The sequence below is a fragment of the Calidris pugnax genome, unplaced genomic scaffold, assembly GCF_001431845.1.
Source record: "Calidris pugnax isolate Ruff unplaced genomic scaffold, ASM143184v1 scaffold45, whole genome shotgun sequence".
NCBI classification, from domain to species: Eukaryota; Metazoa; Chordata; class Aves; order Charadriiformes; family Scolopacidae; genus Calidris; species Calidris pugnax.
The window spans coordinates 3,260,615-3,281,151 of record NW_015090764.1 but is presented as its reverse complement, the minus strand read 5'-3'; the positions used below and the strand labels follow the sequence as shown (position 1 = coordinate 3,281,151).

General features: G+C 44.8%; 1 protein-coding gene across 2 annotated transcripts; it reads left to right on the top strand.

Annotated features, from left to right (window-relative positions):
* The first annotated feature begins 316 nt into the window (after nucleotides 1–316).
* Nucleotides 317–8,673, top strand: XAF1 (XIAP associated factor 1). Of its 2 annotated transcripts, none has more exons than XM_014955415.1 (9): nucleotides 317–586; nucleotides 1,723–1,789; nucleotides 3,367–3,502; nucleotides 4,439–4,495; nucleotides 5,341–5,593; nucleotides 6,355–6,422; nucleotides 6,693–7,040; nucleotides 7,532–7,601; nucleotides 8,514–8,673. In XM_014955415.1, the coding sequence occupies exons 2-9, from the start codon at nucleotides 1,758–1,760 to the stop codon at nucleotides 8,522–8,524; spliced, it is 975 nt and encodes a 324-aa protein (XP_014810901.1). In that variant the 5' UTR covers nucleotides 317–586; nucleotides 1,723–1,757; the 3' UTR covers nucleotides 8,525–8,673. The 2 variants fall into 2 exon arrangements, with proteins under 2 accessions (XP_014810901.1, XP_014810832.1); XM_014955346.1 differs by having other exon boundaries at nucleotides 321–586; nucleotides 8,511–8,673.
* Nucleotides 8,674–20,537: the final 11,864 nt, after the last annotated feature.

Below are 20,537 nucleotides of genomic sequence, written 5' to 3'. Positions count from 1 at the left end.
TTGGTATTTCGCGTACACTTTGTGTGAAGCCCTAAAGCACATTCAAATGCTGTGCAGGCTAATGACTATAAATGAAAACCCCAAAAGAAAATCACATTAAAAAATTTGATTCAGACTTGGCAACTCTGTAACCTCCCCCTTAGCTGCCATCTCATTAACATATTTGTTCAAAAGCCTTTTCTCTGCTTCATTACATAATTTGTGTTACAAAATCCAGATAAACACCCATTATTCCCAGGTCTCCCCGCACCAGCTGGCTGTGTTTGAGTGGACAGTGTTGTACCGGGGAAGGCTTGGGGGGCCGACGTACTATGACACTGCTCTGGAGGTGGAGGGGCCACGGTGAGTCCCTGCCCCTCCCTGTGACTGCCACCAGCCCCTGGAGATGGGTGACACCACAATGGTTGCGGTGACATCAGCCAGGCAGGGGCTGAGGCCAGTGGGCACCAGCCGAGCCTGCTGCCCGTGGGCAGCCCTTGGGGTTTGGACCGCGGGACCGAGGGGTTCTTCAGGGTCCTTCCCCTCCCTTCTGCCACACCGTGTCTGGGACCACAGTGCTTTGGCTGCCAGTAAAATACCAGCAATGGTGAGTTCAGGGGCAGGGTTGCCATGATCTCTGGAGGTTCAACCGCCCACTTTGAGCTGGGCAGGATAGGGCGACGGGCCCAAGGGCTCCCCACAGCCATCCCTGCTCCGAGTGTGAGAGGAGTTGGTGGCCAGAGGGCTCCCTGTGGCAGCAGTCTCCCTGGGGAGGCAGTGACGAAACAGTGTCCCACTGCCTCTGGCGCCCCTGAGGTGCGAGCAGGCGGCCTCCCTCCGCAGGGAGCCCCTCGGCCTGCAGCTGCTGTGGGGGCAAAAGGCAGTCGTGACGGGGTGTTGGAGAGCAGAGGCCACTATTTGCGCTGGTTTTGTCTGGGATAGAGTTACATTTCTTCATAGTAGCTGGTATGGGGCCATGATATGGATTTGTGCTGGAAGCAGTGTTGGTAGCAGAGGGGTGTTGTCGTTATTGCTGGGTGGCCCTGGCACAGCGTCAAGGCCTTTCCGCTCTTCTTGGCCCTGTCAGCTCTGGGCTGGGGGTGGGCAGGGGGCTGGGAGGGCACACAGCCGGAACAGTGACCCCAACTGAACCAAGGGGCACCCCATACCATGGGGCATCATGCTCGGTACGTACAGAAATTCAGAGTGATGGCATTTGTCTTCCCAACTCACTGTTAGGTGTGATGGAGCCCGGCTTCCCTGGGTGTGGCTGAATACCAGCCTGCCATGGGGAGCAGGGAATGAATTCCTCATTCTGCTTTGCTTTCACTTTCCTGATTAAACTGTCTTTACAGCTTTCTCACTTTTAACCCTTCTGATTCTCTCCCCATGCCAGCCATGGGGAGTGGGTGAGCAGCTGCGAGGGGCTCAGTGTCTGCCAGCCCTGCTGCAGAGAACATCTCTGCCCCCCACTTCTTTGGGCAGCACTGGCGGCAGCCCTGCCTGCTGCATACACCACCGCCTGTAAACTAAACTTATTTGGGAAAGAAGGAGACTGACACCCTGAAGTTCCTCTAAGGACTAGCAAACTAATCTGTATGTGGAACTCACACTAAAAACTAATTCTTGCCTGGCAATACTGCTGTTTCTCCTTTAAAGAATTTTTGGCAAGCAGCTGTTTGGGGTGGAGTTACTGCAATAGAGGCTTTCAGTTTCGTTTTTTTTCCCCTTCTCTGCTCTTAGAAGAAAAGATATCCAGCAGAATAAAAAGAAAAATCATGGCAGACGAGAGCAAGTTCTGCAAAAATTGGTAAGAGATTTTTCTCTCTCTCTTCACCCCTACAAAGTGTGAGGTTTTCAAGAGTTTTGTGGGATTTTCCATAATGTTATCTACGTCTCCTGTAACGGGGAGAAGAGGAAGAACCGCATGGTAGGATGGGCCTACACTAGCCATTGAGTAGTAAACAAAATTATTGTGTATGCATTTTCACATTCCAGGTTGCTGCTTTCTTGTTACTTTGCTGTGGAGAGGTTTCTTCTGTAGCCCTCTCCCATGCTGCATGTTCTCTTTTTATATAATATTGCTGTGGGTAATTTTGCAGTATCTGGCAGAGGAGTCAGTGCATGGACCATGCCGAACCCTGCAGCTGCCTCAGTTTTCTCTCGTGGCTGATGTTGCTAAGTTTGCACTTAAGTGATAAAATACCCATTTTTTCACGGCAGTTGGCACCTCTCATAGGATAGAAGGCTGAAAGGGGCCATGAAGATAGCATAGCTTGGTGTGTCTCAACTAGTAGTGAGGCCATTGGGCAAATTATATGAACAAAGACTATGAAGCACTGCAATTGAAAAAAAAAAAAGGTCAAATTTAGAAACATTAAACATGAGCTTAGCCTCAGTTATATTTGGTCACAAAGAAAACCAATGCATAGCCTTGCACAAAGAGAGTCTGTGCATTATATTCTAAAAGGTTGTAGGGGATGCTTTGAATAAAGAAGTTGCTGCACCTTGACTCCTTGGCAGACCTACTTTGCCTAAAACTTCCAACAGATGCCGCTAATGAACAGTCTGGTGACAGAGATGACATGTTCCCACAGGAAATCCATTCCATTGCTTATCCATCACGATCACGGGAAAGTTCACCTCATGTCTAAGGCAGATTTCTTTGAGGCAACTTACCTTCTCTAAGAAAATTAGAAGAGTTTGCTGCACCAGGACTTTTGTGCTGTGTCTGCTCTGTCTGGGTACTGGGCTGTTGGTAATTTATGTGACCTCCTGCTGGCCATTCCCTCCACATTGAGCAACGAGCCCCTATGGTGCTGTGTGTTGTATTTGTGACTAAACCAGGGTTGATAATACACCAATGTTTTGGCTTTTGATGAACAGTGCTTGCAGAGTGTCAAGGTTTTCTCTTTTTCCCCACTTTGCCTCCCCTCCCACGTGAGCAGTCTGGGGTCGAGCAAGAGTTTGGGAGAGGACAGAGCTGGGACAGCTGACCCAAACTGATCAGAGAGATATTCCATACTGTATAATCTCATGCTCAGGAATAAAAACTGCATTAGAGGAAGAACAACAGGATCAGGTTTTGGGTTTTTTTTGCTTCCAAGGTGGTTGTTCTTCAAAGGCTGGTTGGGTATAGGCAAACTTGTGAGAGGCAGTGATGTTGTTTGCTTGACTTTTTTTTTCCCTCCTCCCCTCTTTCCTTCAACTATTAAACTAATTCAACCTACAAATTTTCTCACTTCCATTTTTCTATTCCCCCCCCATCACACTGTGTGTGTGGTGGTGGTGAGTGAGCAGCTGTGTGGGTGCTTGGCTACTGGCCAGGGTCACCCCATCACACCAGTTCATTTACTCTTCTCTTTTTCCTATTTATGTGCTCTGTAGTAAACGAGATGTGTCTGCTGCCAATTTCTCACTCCATGAGACCCATTGCTTGCGATTTCTCACTCTTTGTCCGGAATGTGATGAACCAGTTGTCCAAAAGGATATGAAAGACCATCAAAGAGAAGCACACAAGCAGGTGAGGAATGCTACAAGTTCTTCAGGGTTTTCTACCAAAAAGCAGAAAGTGCTGCCAGCGCTGAAGTAGTACGTTGTCTTGATGTCAGCTGGGAAAGAGTTAATTTTCTGTCTAGTGATTGCTGTGGAAGGAATGACAATAATACCTATTGTTTTTACTTGTTGCTCAGTGATATTTACACTGTTCAAGGACTTTTTTCAGCTTCCCATAGAGGAATAGACAGAACAACTGTAGCATCTCAGTTTCCCCAGAAATACAAATTACAGATCAAGTATGGATATGCCCCTAGTGCTTGTGAATTAGCCAGAGCATGCAAGTTAAATGATTTGACTAAAGGAAGACAGACAGTACCTGATGTGACATAAACGTTGCTTGTACAAAGTTATGGCATCAATGCACCTTTTTAGCAAAACTGAACTTGCAGAGTAAATTTATCTCATATAGTGAGGTAATAGCATTTTTAGTATGGCATTAAGAACCCTGTAGCTAGAGGTACTATGTTGAAGCATGAGTGCACAGGCATGACTTTTTAATTCTGTTTTACTTGTTTTATTGTTTTAGCAGTTCCATTGATTTCAGTTACTTAACAGAACACATGAGTAGCTCTTGAGGCAAACCTATAGAAAGCGAGAATACCTCTTATATTTTCAGAGGAGCTATTATGACTTAGACTACCTGAATATCAGAGCTATGCTTCTAAGTTAAACCTCAATCAAAAATTTGAATACACACCCTTTGTTTTACATCACACGGGCACCTTTGAGAACTGCATCCCTGCACAGAATGACAGCTTCTATCAGAATCATCAGATACCTGTTTTCCTCAAAACCTCATCAACACAGCTCAGGCCTGGCAGCAACCTGAAGCTGTATTGACATATGAAGCACTAACCACCCTTCTGTGCTCCCAGTGAACTCCTGTGTGCTTTGCTTGCAGGTCAGATGTAATCTTTGTCACCAAAGCATGCAGCAATACCAGTTGGAGCATCATGAGGTACGTATGGAGTGCGTTACTCTTTACCTTCTATGCTGATCCCTTTGATCAGCCACCAAGAGTCGCTCTAATGGGTTCAACTGCAAAAACATGTAAATCCCTGACTCCTGTCCTGGACCATGAAGAAACTTAAACCTCTCAACAGTTTCAGTGTGTTGGCATACCTTTTCCCCTTGCACGTAAGTATATCCCATGGTGGTTGCTTATCCAGTTTTGATGGGACAGTCTGTTCCAGGAGATAATCTATTACTTTCTCATCTTTGGCACCTCAAGGTGATGTTCTTTGAGGGCTTCTCAAAGACATTTCTGTCCTACCCCTACACTCATATTACCTGTTTTTCCAGTGGAGTGGTTATACAAAGCGAGAGTCAGCTCTCGCATGGGAGCCTTGCATGGGAACTACATGAGTGCAAGGCCAAGAACAGGTAAGGAGGAGACAAGCAAAAGAATTAGCAGAGGCTGCGAAGTGAGAGAAGCCTGTCCCTGCTAGCTGTAGTCTAACCATTGCAAGGAACCAAAGCAGTGAAGACGCTGCAGGCTTCCCCTGGTGGTGGTAGCTGAATTTTTTGGAATTTCCTAGGTGGGCTTGTGCTCTGTTGCTAACCTGTACTGACAAAGAACATCTTCATTGCTATTGTTTCCCGTTTTGCCTTATATTGCCTAAATCATCCTAAATTAAAGATAGCCTAGTTGATAGGTGAACTCCTAACACAGCTAAGCCTGCATTTGGTTATGTAGATACCCCTTAAGGAGGGCATTCTTCAACATTCACTCACTGCTCTCACCCAATGCCCTCTTTTAGTCTTGACAGAAAATTTGCAATAATTTCCTCTCTTCATGTGCAGGCCAACGAATGCCTTGAACGAGCAATGAAATGCAAAATCTGTGAGCTTGAAATGCCCTTCAAGAAGCTGCAGGAACACCTGAACACCTGTGCCAGCCGAACAGAGCGGTGTTGGGAGTGTAACAAATACATCATGTACAAAGACGTGAGCAAACACAAAGAGATTTGTCAGAACAGCAGTCTGTCCTGTCCTAAGGATGTGAACTTTCAATCCAGTGAAGCATCCACTAATGCAACATTTATTTGCCCCACTGGTAAGCAAAATAACTCATTGTCATGGACTGGGTCAACTCTGTTAAATCTCACTAAAATTCTCCTGCCTTCTCTACAGTTCTCAGTAATCCAGACTGGAGGGATTGTTGTTTAACCAACCACAGTGAAAGGGCCAGGCCTTGCTATCTGTTATACTGGTTATTGTAAAGCCAGAGTGGTTCCACTGACTGGTAGCTCATAAGCCATATTCTTTTATACTTCCCTTGTGTCCTGCAAGTGAAATAAGTGGAACTTCTTCCTCTTTCTATTTGTTGCACAAGAGAAAATATTATTTAGAATTTTTTCCTACTTCATATATAAAAGCGATGCATACTTTGATTTCTTGAAGTTGAGAGCGACTTTATTAGGCCTAAGGTATTGGACAGAGTATGTCAAGACAAAAAATTCATGAATTCTGTCAATGATTCTGGAAAAGAACAGGCATCAGTAGGTTGGCAGTGGTTGGCAAAATAAGCTATAGAGAAAAAATCCCTGGCAACAGAATTAGCTAGGCCAGGGTAGAAATGAAGCATCTTGAGCCATGGGGCTGGAGTGGAACTTCAAATATCCTGAAGTCTGCAAGAAGGAATGGTGGATTGGTGGTGCCAAAAGCAAAATGTAGTCACAGCTCTAATTCCTCTTTGGCCAGTGGAATCAGCTTCTGTGCTTCTCTAGAACTGGTGACCATAAGTGGATCTGTGCACCCTGTCTAGATGACTAGTGTCAGTATTGTGTTTCTCTCCATTTTTTTTTCCTTCTGAAGGTACTGGTGGCAATTTTTGTCAGAACTGCAATAAGTCGTTCCCAGATGACCAATACTCCCAACATCTGGTAAGCACATTTGAAACTGAACAAGAAAATTGACTGTGCTTAATTTCTAGCCAGGTTATTCATCTGAAAGGCTATATATTAGATAAGAAAGGGCAGTGTGTCTTGGCTCTTCAAACTATAGTTTCACAATACAATGTATTGAGCTGAAGCATCACAGTGAGGTGGTGTCCACTGTCCCTCCCCATGACTCACCTCGGTCACAAATCCCAACATAACACGGTCAGGTGTAATGCCAGTCTTCACCTTGTTACGCATGCTCTCTTTCAACAGAATAAATGCAGTGCAGCCCATAAGCTGATGGAAGTTCTTGCTGGCCAGTCAACTTCAGAACTCAGCGGTGATCCACCACAGTCTTCTTCCTCCCTTGCTCCCTCTTCCCGCTCCGAGAATTCAACAGCATGGAGAGATGTCCGTCCCAAAGGGAAAGAAAGGGACCAGCCACTGACCTCCAAAGCCTTGCATAAACCCGCAAAGAAGAAGAGTGGCTTTCCTTCTCCCACAAAAGGCAGACTTTGCACATCACCTCAAGATTTTAAAGAGACACAGTCTTTTGACATGCTAGTGACTTGTGCTCATTGCAACATTCTTCTGCCACTTCCAACCCTTCGGAAACATGAGGTGAGAAGTGACACATTGAGTTCTGCCTCCTACATGCAAAGAGCCATACCCACAGAATCACTACTTTTCTCCACGCTGCCTGGTGTCCAGTGCCTGCTTCTGGATTCAAAAGCTTCTTGAAATGCTGGCCATAGGTACTCACTGTCTGTAAAGGATTTGTTAATTTCCACTGAGTATTTGTGCTCACATCTACACAACAAGATCCACTCCCTACAGTCTGCTTGAGTTTCAGGAAAATAATAACCATGACTCAAGCCATTAATTTTAAGCTCCAATCCTGGAAAGTCTTCAGCAGCTCTCCTTATTTGCTGAAGGCTGATACTGTTTCTGCTGAGCAATCAGTATGATTATCTCTCAGCTGCATCAGAGAGGGAGCTCTAGATAATTTTCCATCCCAACAAAGGGACCCAGTTGCCTCCCTACTGAATATGATTGCATGTTGAATATAATGTTAAATTCTCTTCTGATATGACTGTTACTTATTTTTCTAGATCAAATGTCTACGTTTGACATCTTTGAAAAATGCTAGGATGAGACGAAGATCAAGCCGTGGAGAAAAAGGTACCGCAGAATTTCAGAAATTTAGAATAGAATTTGTCATTCAGGATTATTCTACACTGGGTTAATAGGAACAGTGGAATATTTTGCAGAGGAAGTGTGTCTTGGAAAGCTAATACTCAGAATATCACAAAGCTCTTTAGATTCCAACACACAGTGGTTTCCCATGAGGTTGCATGAAGCAAGCATTGCTTCACAGCCAGTATCTTTTCACTCTCTCGGCTCAGAGTGACGTGTACTCTCCCTCAAGTTATGCTCCTCTAAACAGTGCAGAACCTTCCCTACTGCAAGCAGAAATCAGCACAAAGGATTGCACAGAACAGATGTTCTGTCCCAGGTCTGTCTGCTCCAAAAGTGAATGGAGACTTACAGAATAGTTTCAGAAGAAGTAATTTTTTTTCTCCATAGTAGAAATTGCATATTTGTTAGAAGCATTGATACAATGATGCCAGACAATACCTCCAGTTGAGCTTGCTCCAGTAAGTCTCGTTCCTCGCCCTGTTCCAACAGGCTGTGAATCTTAACACTTCTCTCTTTGCTAACATCCCCCTCTGCTTCTCAGTTCCTAAGCAGAATTGTTTCCTCTCAGTCCAATTAATTGAGTGAAACTGAAAGCAGTTGTTCTCAATCTGTCCTTTCTCTACTTGGTTCAGCAAATGAGATATTCTCCCTGTAAAACTTTCCTCTCCTGGTAAATGAAAGAGAGAAAGCACCAAAGTGAGAAATAGGAGGTTTGTCTAGTTTTGTATTACAGAACTCTAGTCTTGAAATGAAAGTAAGTACGTGGTAATTACATGGATTATTTGTCTTGCACTGTGTTTTTTTTATATTGTTCAACTGAATGATGATATAGGAAGGCTGTAAAACGGAAACTTTAAAATCCCTCATAATTGGGCTTTGTTTGTTTTACAGAAGACTCTTTCTAAGATGCTTATGATTAAATCTGGAAATAGAGGCACGTCTTCAGATGGAAGCTTCAGCTCAACTTTTGCAAAAGGCACTGAAAGTGCAATAGCCTTATTGACAAATAAAAGTGACTTGCTCCTCTGGACCGAGAACAAAAAAAAACATTAAATCCTGCTCTCCTTCATTTCAGCGACCCACTGAACCTAGGGCTGGCACAAACAGCTTAGTCTCGGGAGATTGCAGACAGATCAAAAAATAACTGGCGGCGTTCTTCTGATACACAAATGGAAACTGATAGATCCTCATGGTGGGAAAGTTAGACATGGGGAGTGAGTGGATGCTTTATGCTAATGTTTGTGAACATTTGTGAAGCAGCCTTTGCTGCTTGGCATCTTACATCAATAAATGCTAAAACAGAACAGTTTTACTACAAGGTGCCATTTTCCTCTCATCCACCTTTAGCAGTGTTCAGTCTTACAAGCTGCTGTGGAACTAATGTACATATGCTGACCTATAATTTAAGTAATATCTTGCTTCTCAGATCCAAACATGGTGATATCTGCATCATTTATGCACATGCACACATAGGATGTGAAGTCAAGCTGAGTTCATAGACTCCGGCAGTGATTCAGCAAGAGCCCGGGCTGGTCTATGTGTGTTGTAGACGTATCCATGTGGGCAGGACTGAGCTGAAGTGCACCAAGGGACGTTCCAAGAGCAGATACTGCCATCCTTGTGCCCACTGGGCCAGTGCAAGCATCATGAGTGGGACAGTGGCTGGTCGTGTGGTCAGACAAGTGTCAGCTCCCTTAAACTCCAGCAACAAGACCGTAACAACCAGCAGCTATTCCTGCATTCACACCCCGCTAATCTCAATCTGAGACTCTGCTGCTCACAGGCCAAGAGCCCGTAACTCCACTCCCTGGCTTGTTTTGCTGATCAGTGCCTGGTGAACTGCATTTAAAGCTTGCGGGGGTTTGTCCCCGACATTTTTTCCCAAACTCTGTCCAGATTTAAGAAGGGATTTTCAAGCACTAAGACAGTACTCTCACTGAGGATCATTTAAAGTTTTTTAAAAATTGTTCTGAACTGGTAAGGTCTAACATTGAGCATGGTGCTATGACATGGAATTTTCTGTATTTGAGGGCAGAGAAAAGGGCTGTGAAAGCATGTCCGTTAAAGCCATATCACTATGCATAAATTTAGCCTCTTTTATTCTGCACTCATTAGACTTTCACATAGCTTAGTATTCTTATTATTCTTTGATACATATCACAGCAATGGACTTGATGGATCCTCACACAAGCACAAGCTCTCTCACTGCTGGTTTAGGGGTCTGTCCAGGTTCCAGGAAAGCTGGACTTACCAGGCCCCAAGGAACTTTTCCATGTTGTTTTTCAAAGCCTGTTTGAAGAGGGCTGGCAAACATAACATGGTCTGAAAAGAATCCACAGTAAATGAGTAAAACAAGTTTGGAGACAAACTGGGGAGGCAGCTTGTGCGCTACATTCTAAATCTTTGCACAGAGAAAGGCATGAGAGCATTTTCATCCCTTCTGAAAAGGAACTTTGGAAGCTTTGCTGCCCAAATGCCAGGCAAGGTGCTTTGCACCTAGAAAGAGCCCAGTTTGCCAGAGAGGAGAAGAAATGTACAGAGCAGGCTGGTGAGGGATGCTGGCACCGGCCCTGTCCTCACAGGCCATGGGCCATCAGGGGTCACCCCGACAGCTGCAAGGTCACCATGTACTGCCTGACGGCAACCAAAGTGGCTGTGTCTGAGGACTGTCACAGAACTCACAGTCCTTAGCACCTTTGCTTTTCTTTTGGGACGGTGGTGGAAGAAGGCCTAGCATACTAGAGTGATATTTCCTCTGCTCTGAAGAGACCAGCAGTGCTGCTCTCGGGGCTGCCGGCTGCCATGTCACCCTGTGGCTGCTGCTGGTTGTGAAGGAGCCAGAGGGGGTGAGGAGCCGGGGGGTTCCTCTGTCACTCCTGGGCTGTGCCAGACTTTGGCACAGTTACCATTTGGTAACTAATAATTTCAGGCTCCCAGCAAGGTTAGAGCCACTGCTGAGCCCTGGAAAGTACCAGCCAAATAAAAATGCCATTCGGAAGGATCTTGAAAATACCTGAAAATAATCTGATTCCTTCCTTCTCCCAGGGCGAGGAAATGGCTGTTACAACCACATGGGGCATCATCCCAGTCCTGGCAGTGCTGTGCTCACCCTGTCCAGCAAGGTGACCCCTCTTCCCAACAAAGCTATTCATTTTTGCAGAATGACCTCTTTAAATTGCTGAGCTCCAGAGGGAGAATGAAGGACCCATGCATTTGCAGAGACAAAGGACCGTGTGGAAGCAGTGGTGGTCCCCACTTACCACAGTCCAAGGGGCCGTAAGGGACATGGAGCAAGCAGCACTAAGGTAAGGGTGAGAAGCAGCCTTCCTTTTTCTTTGCTTCCCTTGGTTTACAAATTCCCCAGATCCGTAGCCGTTTGGTGTGACAGCAGAAATAGCTTTGGTCACTAGATGGCAATAAAGAATCAACGTGCTTCTCCCTGTTCGACGGGGACAGTTTGTGAGAGCTTGGCCTAGATTTTCCCTGGGAGAAAGAACTGGAAGTTGCTGGAGAGACCATGAAAATAAGTTTGCAATCATTCTGCCTGGTAATGAGGATTTGATTTGTTATTGTCTGTTTCTTAAAAAAGAATAGATAGGTTGTATTTACCAAGCAGAAAATGATTATGATTTTAAATGATTAGAAGTATAATTCTGAGTAAGAAAAGGAAGCTCAACCTCACCAGGACAAGTACTCAGAGGATACAGTGTCATCCTCCTGAAACACTGCTGATGTTTCAAACACACTGGCATCTCAGTGTTTTACCCTGGAGCTTAAGACACATCTTTATTCTTCAGCAGCGGCAGGAAGCAATCGATTTCTGTAGGACTCTCCTTCCCTGGTAAAACCTTACCTGCATGCCTCTCCATGCACTTTTTTAAAACAATCTTTTATCATAGTGAAAACTACTGCGAATCTTTGAGGTACCAGAGTGCAGCACACCCTGTGTTTGCCTGTTTCTCAGGGGCCGTGTGCTGGTGGCATCTCCGCTGCCCCGTGTGTCCCTTGGTCTTGCTTGAAGGTTAATCACCTTCGAAGGCGGGAGTTTTGAGTGTACAAAAATTCACAAAGCCGGCTGGCATATCCTGCTCCCATGTAGCATTGTGATCTGAAAGCAAGTGTTACAGGAAGCAGAAGGAACTAAATGAAGAAATTAAACTGACCATATACCCTGCAGTGTGCTGATGGAGAGAAGCTGAATGACCTATTTTTGCATTTGCCCACTGCTGCTTCTTAGTGGTTCTGTTGCAAAGGACAACGCAGGATCTCAGTACTTATTGCTGTCTTCTATGCGATGTAGATTTTCAATAATCCAGGTGGTAAAAGTCAGCTGTTAAGAGCAAACACAAGGCCTCCATACCACTTCAGCATGTTTAAGGAAAAAATAAGCAGCATTTTTTTTCACAAACCATACCCACCTATGTAACTTGCATTATACCTCATGACTGACAGTTCATTTGTTGTTGAAGGGCTTTCTGGGTTGCTGGAATTGAGTTACAAAAATTGGGCAGAAACTTAAGCCTAACTACTTTTTTGATTATTTAGGGAAAAAAGACCAACACAAAAAAGAAGCAAACTATTAGACAGATGACCAGGACTGGTCATCTCCTATGGTGTATGAGTATTTTTCCCAGCAATTCAGAAGGTAATGTAATTAGAATGGAAGTAAACAGTGGGGGAGATTGAGTGTTACAAGTAAATGAATTGGGTGACTGCCAGTAATTTCAGAGCTGTGTGTTTCTTTGGTTTCAGAAGGCAGGTCTCCCGCAGCCGGGACGCTGTCTGTGCGAGAAGCAGGCAGACCTAGATCAGCTCGTATTAACAGCTGTCAAGAACGATCCTGTTCCCCGGAAGGCAGAAGAAGATGTTAAAAGGGTAGCAGCCTTACATATAGCTGTGCACCCATTGCGTTCTTGAAGTGGTGCTGGCAGATTCCTCCTTAGATTTAATGCAAGCCCTTTAATGCAGGCCCCTTGCAAGATGCGGGCAGGGAGCAGGCTGATAAACATGCCAGTCAGTAAGGGCAACAGCTTGGTTTTAAAAAAAGATTTCAATAACGTATTCTTGGCTTTGTAAAAATATGGCATTTCATTTCTACACCATGAAGTACAATGGTAGCGTTGTGACTGATGATTGCAAAGGCCTGTGGAGATGGTTATTGGACTGCTGGTGCCTGTGGCTGCATGTCTCTGAATCCCAGTGCAGTTCTGGGCACCTCTCTGCTGTGCTTCCACATCAACAGTGGCTAGTGACCATCTTGTGTGTGAGGAATGTGTGGAAATGAGGTTAAAAGAATGGCAGTAAAGTACTGCAATTTGCATCAATTTAGTCAAACCCGCTGGCAAGTCCATCTGGGGGTGGGCAGGAGGCGGTGGAGGCTGTGGGAGACCAGGCTGGGTGCTGTGGTCAGCATGAGCAGCTCCTTTCATCTTTCACTACTTTTGTGCCTGTACCATAAAAATGAGTGGACTATGGTAGGAAGGGATCTCCCTACAGTGACGGCAAACCTTTTAGAGGCAGCAGAGCAGAAAGAAATTAATCCATGGGCTGTGGAAATCCTGCAACTGCACAAAATCCCAATGAGCCATGTGTTGGAGCCGAGGCAGGACACAACCCGGCAGGATTTGCAGCGGCAGGTGTGTGGGGATCTTCCTTCTCTCCTCTGCTCTTCCAACAGAAAAATGTCACTTTTCTTTCTGTGAAATGGATGCTGCTGCTCCCACAGGCCTGCACAAGATATTGAAAACTGGTTTCCCATGACTGCAGGCAGCGTGAGGAAATGAGATTTTGTGCTTTGTGTTGTATTCCGAGACCACAGAGTGGGAGGATGGGGCTATAACAGCATAAAGTTCTGTGTCAAATTTTGACTGGGGCACCATCCCCTCTAGTGCCTCTAGATATCTCAGAGGAGAAGGGTGGTGACTGGACTTTTTTCTAGCAGTCCATTTACTGTGCTCAAAATAACTTTTTTCTACCAAATACACTGCAAGTTTCATATCTCTTCTTGATTCTTGGTTGGGTTTGTTCTGCCTTTACCAGCCAAACTGTATTTCCCTTTACATCACCATAATTAATTTATAAGCTCAGAAGTGACAGATAATATTTATTATGGAGATGACTTCCTTGAACAAGCTCCCTAAAATAACCTCCAAGGATTTGTAAGGAACCTTACATTTGGTAATTAATTATGCAAACCTACTTTTAACATATCTTCAGGTAATCAGAACAAAAGAAGACAGTTGTCTTCGTTAATTATCATGAAAAATTGCTTATGAATATTGTAATTATACACATTACTGTGTCTGCTGTCACTCATGGCTGGGGTACCTTTAGGCGGTATTATTTTCCTCCCATTGTCATTGTAACAAAGGGCTAATGAAAAGGGCTGGAAAAAAAGCCTCAAAGTTAGAGGTGCTGTATTTTAATTCCAGAAAACATTATTTGCTTGTTTCCATTGGAAGCTCAGTGCAGCGGCTGCTGGGGAGGTGGGTGTCTCCAGAAATGGAGCAGTGGGGTGTCCGTGGGCAAAGCCCCTGATGTGGCCTGTGCCCGGCCTCTGCGGAGGAGCTGTCTGCGCGGTGGGTAGTCCCGGCCAGTGGGAGTGCAGTCACACTGGCCATGCAGCTTCTGGTGCTGCTTTGACATTTTCTGTACCCTGGATTAAAGTGACACACCAGGTAAGCAGAACTTCTCCATGACCATCTAAAATTGCTTTATTAAATGAGCTCTTTCATCTATCTTTGAGATAAAGCTGTATCTACCCACATCAGCTAGGAATTTGCCTACTAAGTTACACTAATGTGTGTTCATGGTTCAAATTCTCTTTAAGGTGATAAAGTCACAAATCTGAAGATCCTCCAGCCGGTTCTTGAGAGCCGAACAAGTGTAACAGTTAATTATGGACTCAAATTTAGCTCTCTGGCACTTAACATGGCCAAGTGCTTGTCCTTCTGCAAAAGCAGATGATCCATCAGAATGGGCCAGCTCAGCCTTTGGCCCTTGCTTCTTCTCCAGCAGACAGCTGATAAAGGAAATTGCCGTTAAATTAACTGAAGTTTAAGAGTTCACTTTACAGTTGCTCTTTATAGTACAGAGAAAGTCTTTGAATTTCCATAGCTTGACACTCACCAGAGGTCAATAATGTATCATTAAATATCTTTGTATGTGCTGCTAATACACATTTTGTGCTCTACCTAGTACTGAAAATGTTAAATAGTTTTGATGCCTGATTACAGGCATGTCTAAAGATCTAAGCTTTAGATCTAAACAAACAAACAAACACTGAGAAAACTGGTTGAAACATGGGAGCTGATGCTGGTCCTTGATTTCAGAACCTGACCCCGAGGACTCTGATCTCTGCAAGCAAACCTGCTTCACAGGTATGTGCAGGTGCTGCTGCTGCCCCGTGCTCATCATCTTACTGTCATGCAATTAGGAGCTGTAACTCTTGATGTCACTTCAGCTTTGTAGTTTGCCCTTTTAATTTTGTCTGTTGCTATGGTAGCAATAAATGATTGCAATCACAATCACTGCTGTTTATATTGCAATCCAAGTCACACCAATAGAGATCGTGGAAACGAAACAATAACTATCTGACTTAACTGTATATTGCATTTGCTGTTGTATTTAATAGTTTGTTCACAATAATCAGGACTTATTGAAATCTTTTGTTCCTGAAGCATTTGGAAAATTCCTTTAACTAAGGGGTTGTCAAACGATAATTTATTGCCAATACATACTTACCCAGTGGTCTTCACACAGCTGGACAATATTTCTTTGCACTGTATCCTGAGTATATCCTTGAAAATTATTATTTTTAATATCCTTTCTAGTTTTGAAGAATGTCTACTTTTTTTTTTTTTACCTTGTACTAATCATAGTAGTATCTTGGGTCTAAAATAATGTATCTTTAAAAGATAATGTAGTACTTCCTCTCACACTTTGTCTTCTCTATTTAGATTATACAGGCTTGTTGAGAAAGGATTGTCCTTATTTTGTGCAAAGACTTGTATAAAGGGACTTCTATAAGTTACAACATTAATAAACTGTAATATCTATGAGAATGGCCGAAGAGCAGCCCTGGGAGGAGGGACCTGGGGGTGTTGGTGGGTGAGAAGCTCCACATGCCCCGGCAATGTGCGCTGGTAGCTCAGAAACCCCCCATACCCTGGGCTGCATCCCCAGCAGCGTGGCCGGCAGGGTGAGGGGCTGGAGTCCCTCTGCTGTGAGGACAGGCTGAGAGAGTTGGGGAGGTTCAGCCTGGAGAAGAGAAGGCTCCGGGGAGACCTTAGAGCCCCTTCCAGTCCCTAAAGGGGCTCCAGGAAAGCTGGGGAAGGACTCTTGATCAGGGAGGGGACCCATAGGACGAGGGGGAAGGGTTTTACTCTGAAAGAGGGGAGATTAAGATGAGATCTAGGGAAGAAATTCTTTGCTCTGAGGGTGGGGAGAGCCTGGCCCAGGTTGCCCAGAGAAGCTGTGGCTGCCCCATCCCTGGAGGGGTTCAAGGCCAGGTTGGAGGGGGCTTGGAGCAACCTGGTGTGGTGGGAGGTGTCCCTGCCCAGGGCAGGGGGTGGGACTGGATGATCTTCAGGGTCTCTTCCAACCCAAACCATTCCATGATAGCAGTTTCTGATTTTGTCTGGTGTCTCTGCTGCAGCTGGGGATGGGGTGTTTCCTGATCTGTCTGCGGCAGAGAGCTGAGGTTGCAGGGTGTGAACTTTATTTTCTGTGTGGGTGAGCTCTAGAACCTGCTCCTCCGCAGGCAGAGCCACGCTGCCTCCTTGGGTGTCTGATGCCTGGGCACAACCCAGCCCTTGGAAAGGCCAAGGCTCCTTTGCTGGTGGAGTGTCTGCTCTCACAAAGCTGAACCCAGACTGTCTGAATAGGAGGCCAGTGAGGCAATTTGCTGTTTAAATGACCCAATGCACATTGGGCATATTGAAGAAAAAAGCCATTTCCTAGTAACTAAATCTCATTAAAAAAGCAATTTTCCAATCAATTACAATGCAATTTAGCTGCTAACTGTTTAATTATCAAAAAAGAAGCTATTTTGTTCTCTGTTCCTATATTTATGAACCATGCTTTAAAAATCTCATCTTCAGCGTAGCTGTTTGGAGAAATGTGACTGCTCTATGGATGCAATTATATTAAAGTTATCAGTTCAATGTATTGTATTAGTTCAAGGAAATATTGTTTGCACGGAAGCTTTTGAAATAGGAGATTCATTGATTTCTACAAAAGCTTGAATCTTTTTTGTTATTTTCATGCACTATAAAAATTGCATTATGTAGGTTTTATTAGAGGAGCATTATTTCTTTTTTTTTTCTTTTTTTTTTTCTTTTTTTTAATCCTGTGCAAGAATTTCAGTCCTGGAAGCATATACTGAAAATAGAGCAAGGTTCCTCTCGAAGAGACTGAAAAAAACAAAATGCAGAGGTGATTTATAAGAGCTGGGATGCTGGTGCCTGGCTGTGACTCCCTGTCTCAAGGTAACACCATGGTAAAGGATGCACTTATGGCTCAATTCTGAGAACAGGAAGCCATTAAAGCAGCAGTGCTGCCACATCATGAATTTTTTATTAAAAATCTTGCAATACTTGGTGTTTCTTCTTAAAGCTCCAGCTCCCAGATTTATCTGAGACTTTCACAATTCCTTTTCCTAATGCTGTTTCAAGTCTTTGTAGTTTAAAGAAAATGTCAAACCCACAAATTTTCCAGCCTTCAACAATGGATGAATCTGAAAAAGAATGAAAACCTATTGATTCCTCGCAGCTCCTGCTTTTTAATGTCCTTTGTGGGTAGATCCTGCCTAGGTGTAACTCCCAGCTGCCATCTGACACTCTCCTGAGGCCGCTGGATAAGCCACATGCATCGGGACCCTCAGTGTTTGTCCCTTTACTGGGGGGTCAGTGTGGTGCTGTGCTCTGAGACAGCCGAGCTGGGCTCAGTGCAAACCTCAGTGCCGCTGTGTCTGCTCCTGGGGGCATCTCGGGGAGGTGAGCTCGGAGTGAGGGGAGCTCTCGGGGAGGCGTCTGACACCTGCGGCGGGGTGGGACCCCATCCCCAACAGCAGAGTCTGTGCTGAAACCTGCTCTGGTCACAGCGGGCACTGTTTCTCCCTCTCTCACAGTTTTTAAACCACTACAGGACCGTTGTTACACAGAACTCCTGAACAGCACTGCCGTCCGGCCACAGCCACCGCTTGGCTAATGTTTGTGTGCCCTTGTGCGTGTCCGGTCAGTGCTTAAAATTATGGTGCAGAAATAATACCAGATGAGGTAATTATGAATCTGCTATTGATGTAATAAAATTTTCAAAAGCATGTAATGGTTTTAGGAATAATTATCAGTTTACAGCTCAGGAACTTTGCAAATCTCACCCTGAAGCACTTCGGAAAAACAGTAGTTTTTTCTGAGGAACAGCTGTTTTTCCTTTTTCTTACAGATGTTTGTATAGTTATTGTTTATTTCCAGTATTTCTAGGTCTGGAAGGTTCTGTTTATGAGCGCAGTGGTATGGCACATATAATTATTTATTGATTTAGCTCAAATGATTAATGATTCAGCTTTAACAGGCCTCTTTTATTGCTGTGCACAAACAGTATTGAGGTAATTAAAACAGTTTGATTGCTTTGTAAGGTGAGACCCACCACACGCGTGTTGCAGGGCTATCCTGGGGTGATGCTGGGGACCCCACGACGCAGCCTGGGACACCCCAGAGCCGCTGCATCACTTGGGGCAGCGATGAGGGACATCTCGGTCCCATGGGGAGCTCTTCAGGCACCGCGGTGGAACCCATCTGCTGGAGCTGGTGTTGGCTGGGAGGATGGAGTGCCTTTGGTCACCAGTCTCTAAAGGCTTGTCCTCAGTTTTCAGATTTCAGTGTGGGAATCACCCAGCATGTGTGAGCAGGATAAGGCTGTGCTTAATGCAGGGGATCAACTGGCTGCAGGATCAGGGATGGAGCGATCAAAATGCTTGCCATTTGGGCTGGGGAGCATGACTGCACGAGCTGCCTCAGCGCCATCACCCCGTGCTGCTTCCTAAGGAGTGTGGAGCTCTGTTTGTGGGTCCAGAGTCTGCAGGAATCCAGCCTGGCAGTGCTTGTTGCCCTCCCTGCGAGATGTCGGGGTGCTGGTGCTGGGTTCCTGGATGTCAGGGTGCCGGCTCAAGGGCCCAGGGGTGTTGGGGCCCTTTGGCCACCCTGTGATGGCACTCCCTGAGCCCCATGGTGGCCACAGCACGCTGGGGATGGTGTGTGCTCCCCTGAAGCATGGAGTGGTGCTTTGTGATTCTGCCCCTGCCATTCCTGAGGGGTGGCAACAAATTTAGAAGATTAAATGAGTCCAGCAAATGAATTTTAACTGTGAAATGAGACTTCTGCTAACCCTATCTATTTAGATTATAGAGCTGTGGATTGAAATGGTTTCTTCCAGCTTCCCTGCTACCAAATGCCTGTTTAAATAAAAGAAGTTTGCTGAATTATTCAAATAAATATTATTCAATTATTGATAAACTTTGCAATAAAGATTGAAGCATAGCCCTGTAAAATCTCAATGTGCCTTTATGGTTTTTATTAGCTGATTCTGCTGGGGTAAGAACTGTTTCTGTGTGGAGGCTTTTGTGGGGTTTGTGTTTGGTTTTTTTTTCCTTCCACTGGCCTAGCAGGAGGCAGGGATTAAAGATTTGGCATCTGTTACCAGGGAAGACATGACTCACAGAGAGGATTTACTCCATCTCTGCAGGATCACCACTGTGAGCGCCAAACACCACGGCCTCAGCACAGGCTGGCAGCTCAAGGGCCCTGTTTGGGACCAGCTTCCCTCTAAAATTCCACAGAAATAAACCTGTAGGAAAATTGTGTCTTTGGATAACTGAGTAAGAGTGGAGGCAGAGCTGGTTTTGGCTACAGGGAGGATCTTGGCTCAGTGAAGTCTCCACCTCTGTGGTGAGGGTGCCCCTGGCAGTCGTCTCCATCTCCTGGACCACAGCTCTGCCTCTTGGGCCATGTTTTAAAATGCAGAGTGCAATGGGGCTGCAGCGTCTCATTGTCAGAGAAAGAAGGAATATTTGCTGTCCTCTCATCTCTGAAGGCAGGTGCTTTGTGCTGGGGGTGATAAAATGTAGCTGGATGCTTGTGAGAAGCTTGGAGTCTCTGTGCTTGTGCAAAAGTTTCTCTGGATAACAAAGAACTTCAGCCACCGGGGCTGCTCCTATGGGGCCTCATTGGCTTCCAAGAGATTTGGGTTGGGAGGAGAATAATAATGATGTTGGCAGTAGAATAGTGTACCGGGGTACTGAAAAGTATTTACTAGAGCTTTGAATTTCTGGAATGGAAGACCATTTCCACAGAATGAAGAATTAACTGATACATTTTCTCGTGCTAATGTATCTCTCCAAGACTTGCCCAAAGAGTGTGTGCAAGCGCAAGCTTTTCCTCAAGAGGAATGATGAATGAGAAATGGATTTTCAGTTAATGCTGAAGTCTGCCAATATATGCATTCAAAACCAGTCACCTTAATACTGATAAGAACCAAAGTTTATTACTGAATTAGCAAAACAAAAGCCAAAAGAGGTGTAGGAAGTTAACCCTTTCAACCTATAGGATTTTTTGGGGATGGACTAGAGAGCCACAGGGCTTAAATTTCCAGGTTTGGTGATGATGCACTATAGTAGGCACATACATGAAGGAGCAGGTAGGTGTCTGTATATAAATAAAACATATAAACTTGCATACGTCCTTGTGAATGGAAATTATATGTTTTCAAAACAATCAATTACTATCTAAAATTTAACTGAAATGCCATTCTGCTCAAGTGAGTAATGCTGGAAATATTTGTGATAATTACATACCTGAGTTGGATTTACAAAAACACAATTACTTTATACATAGTTTGGGATGACATTGATAAACTTGTTAA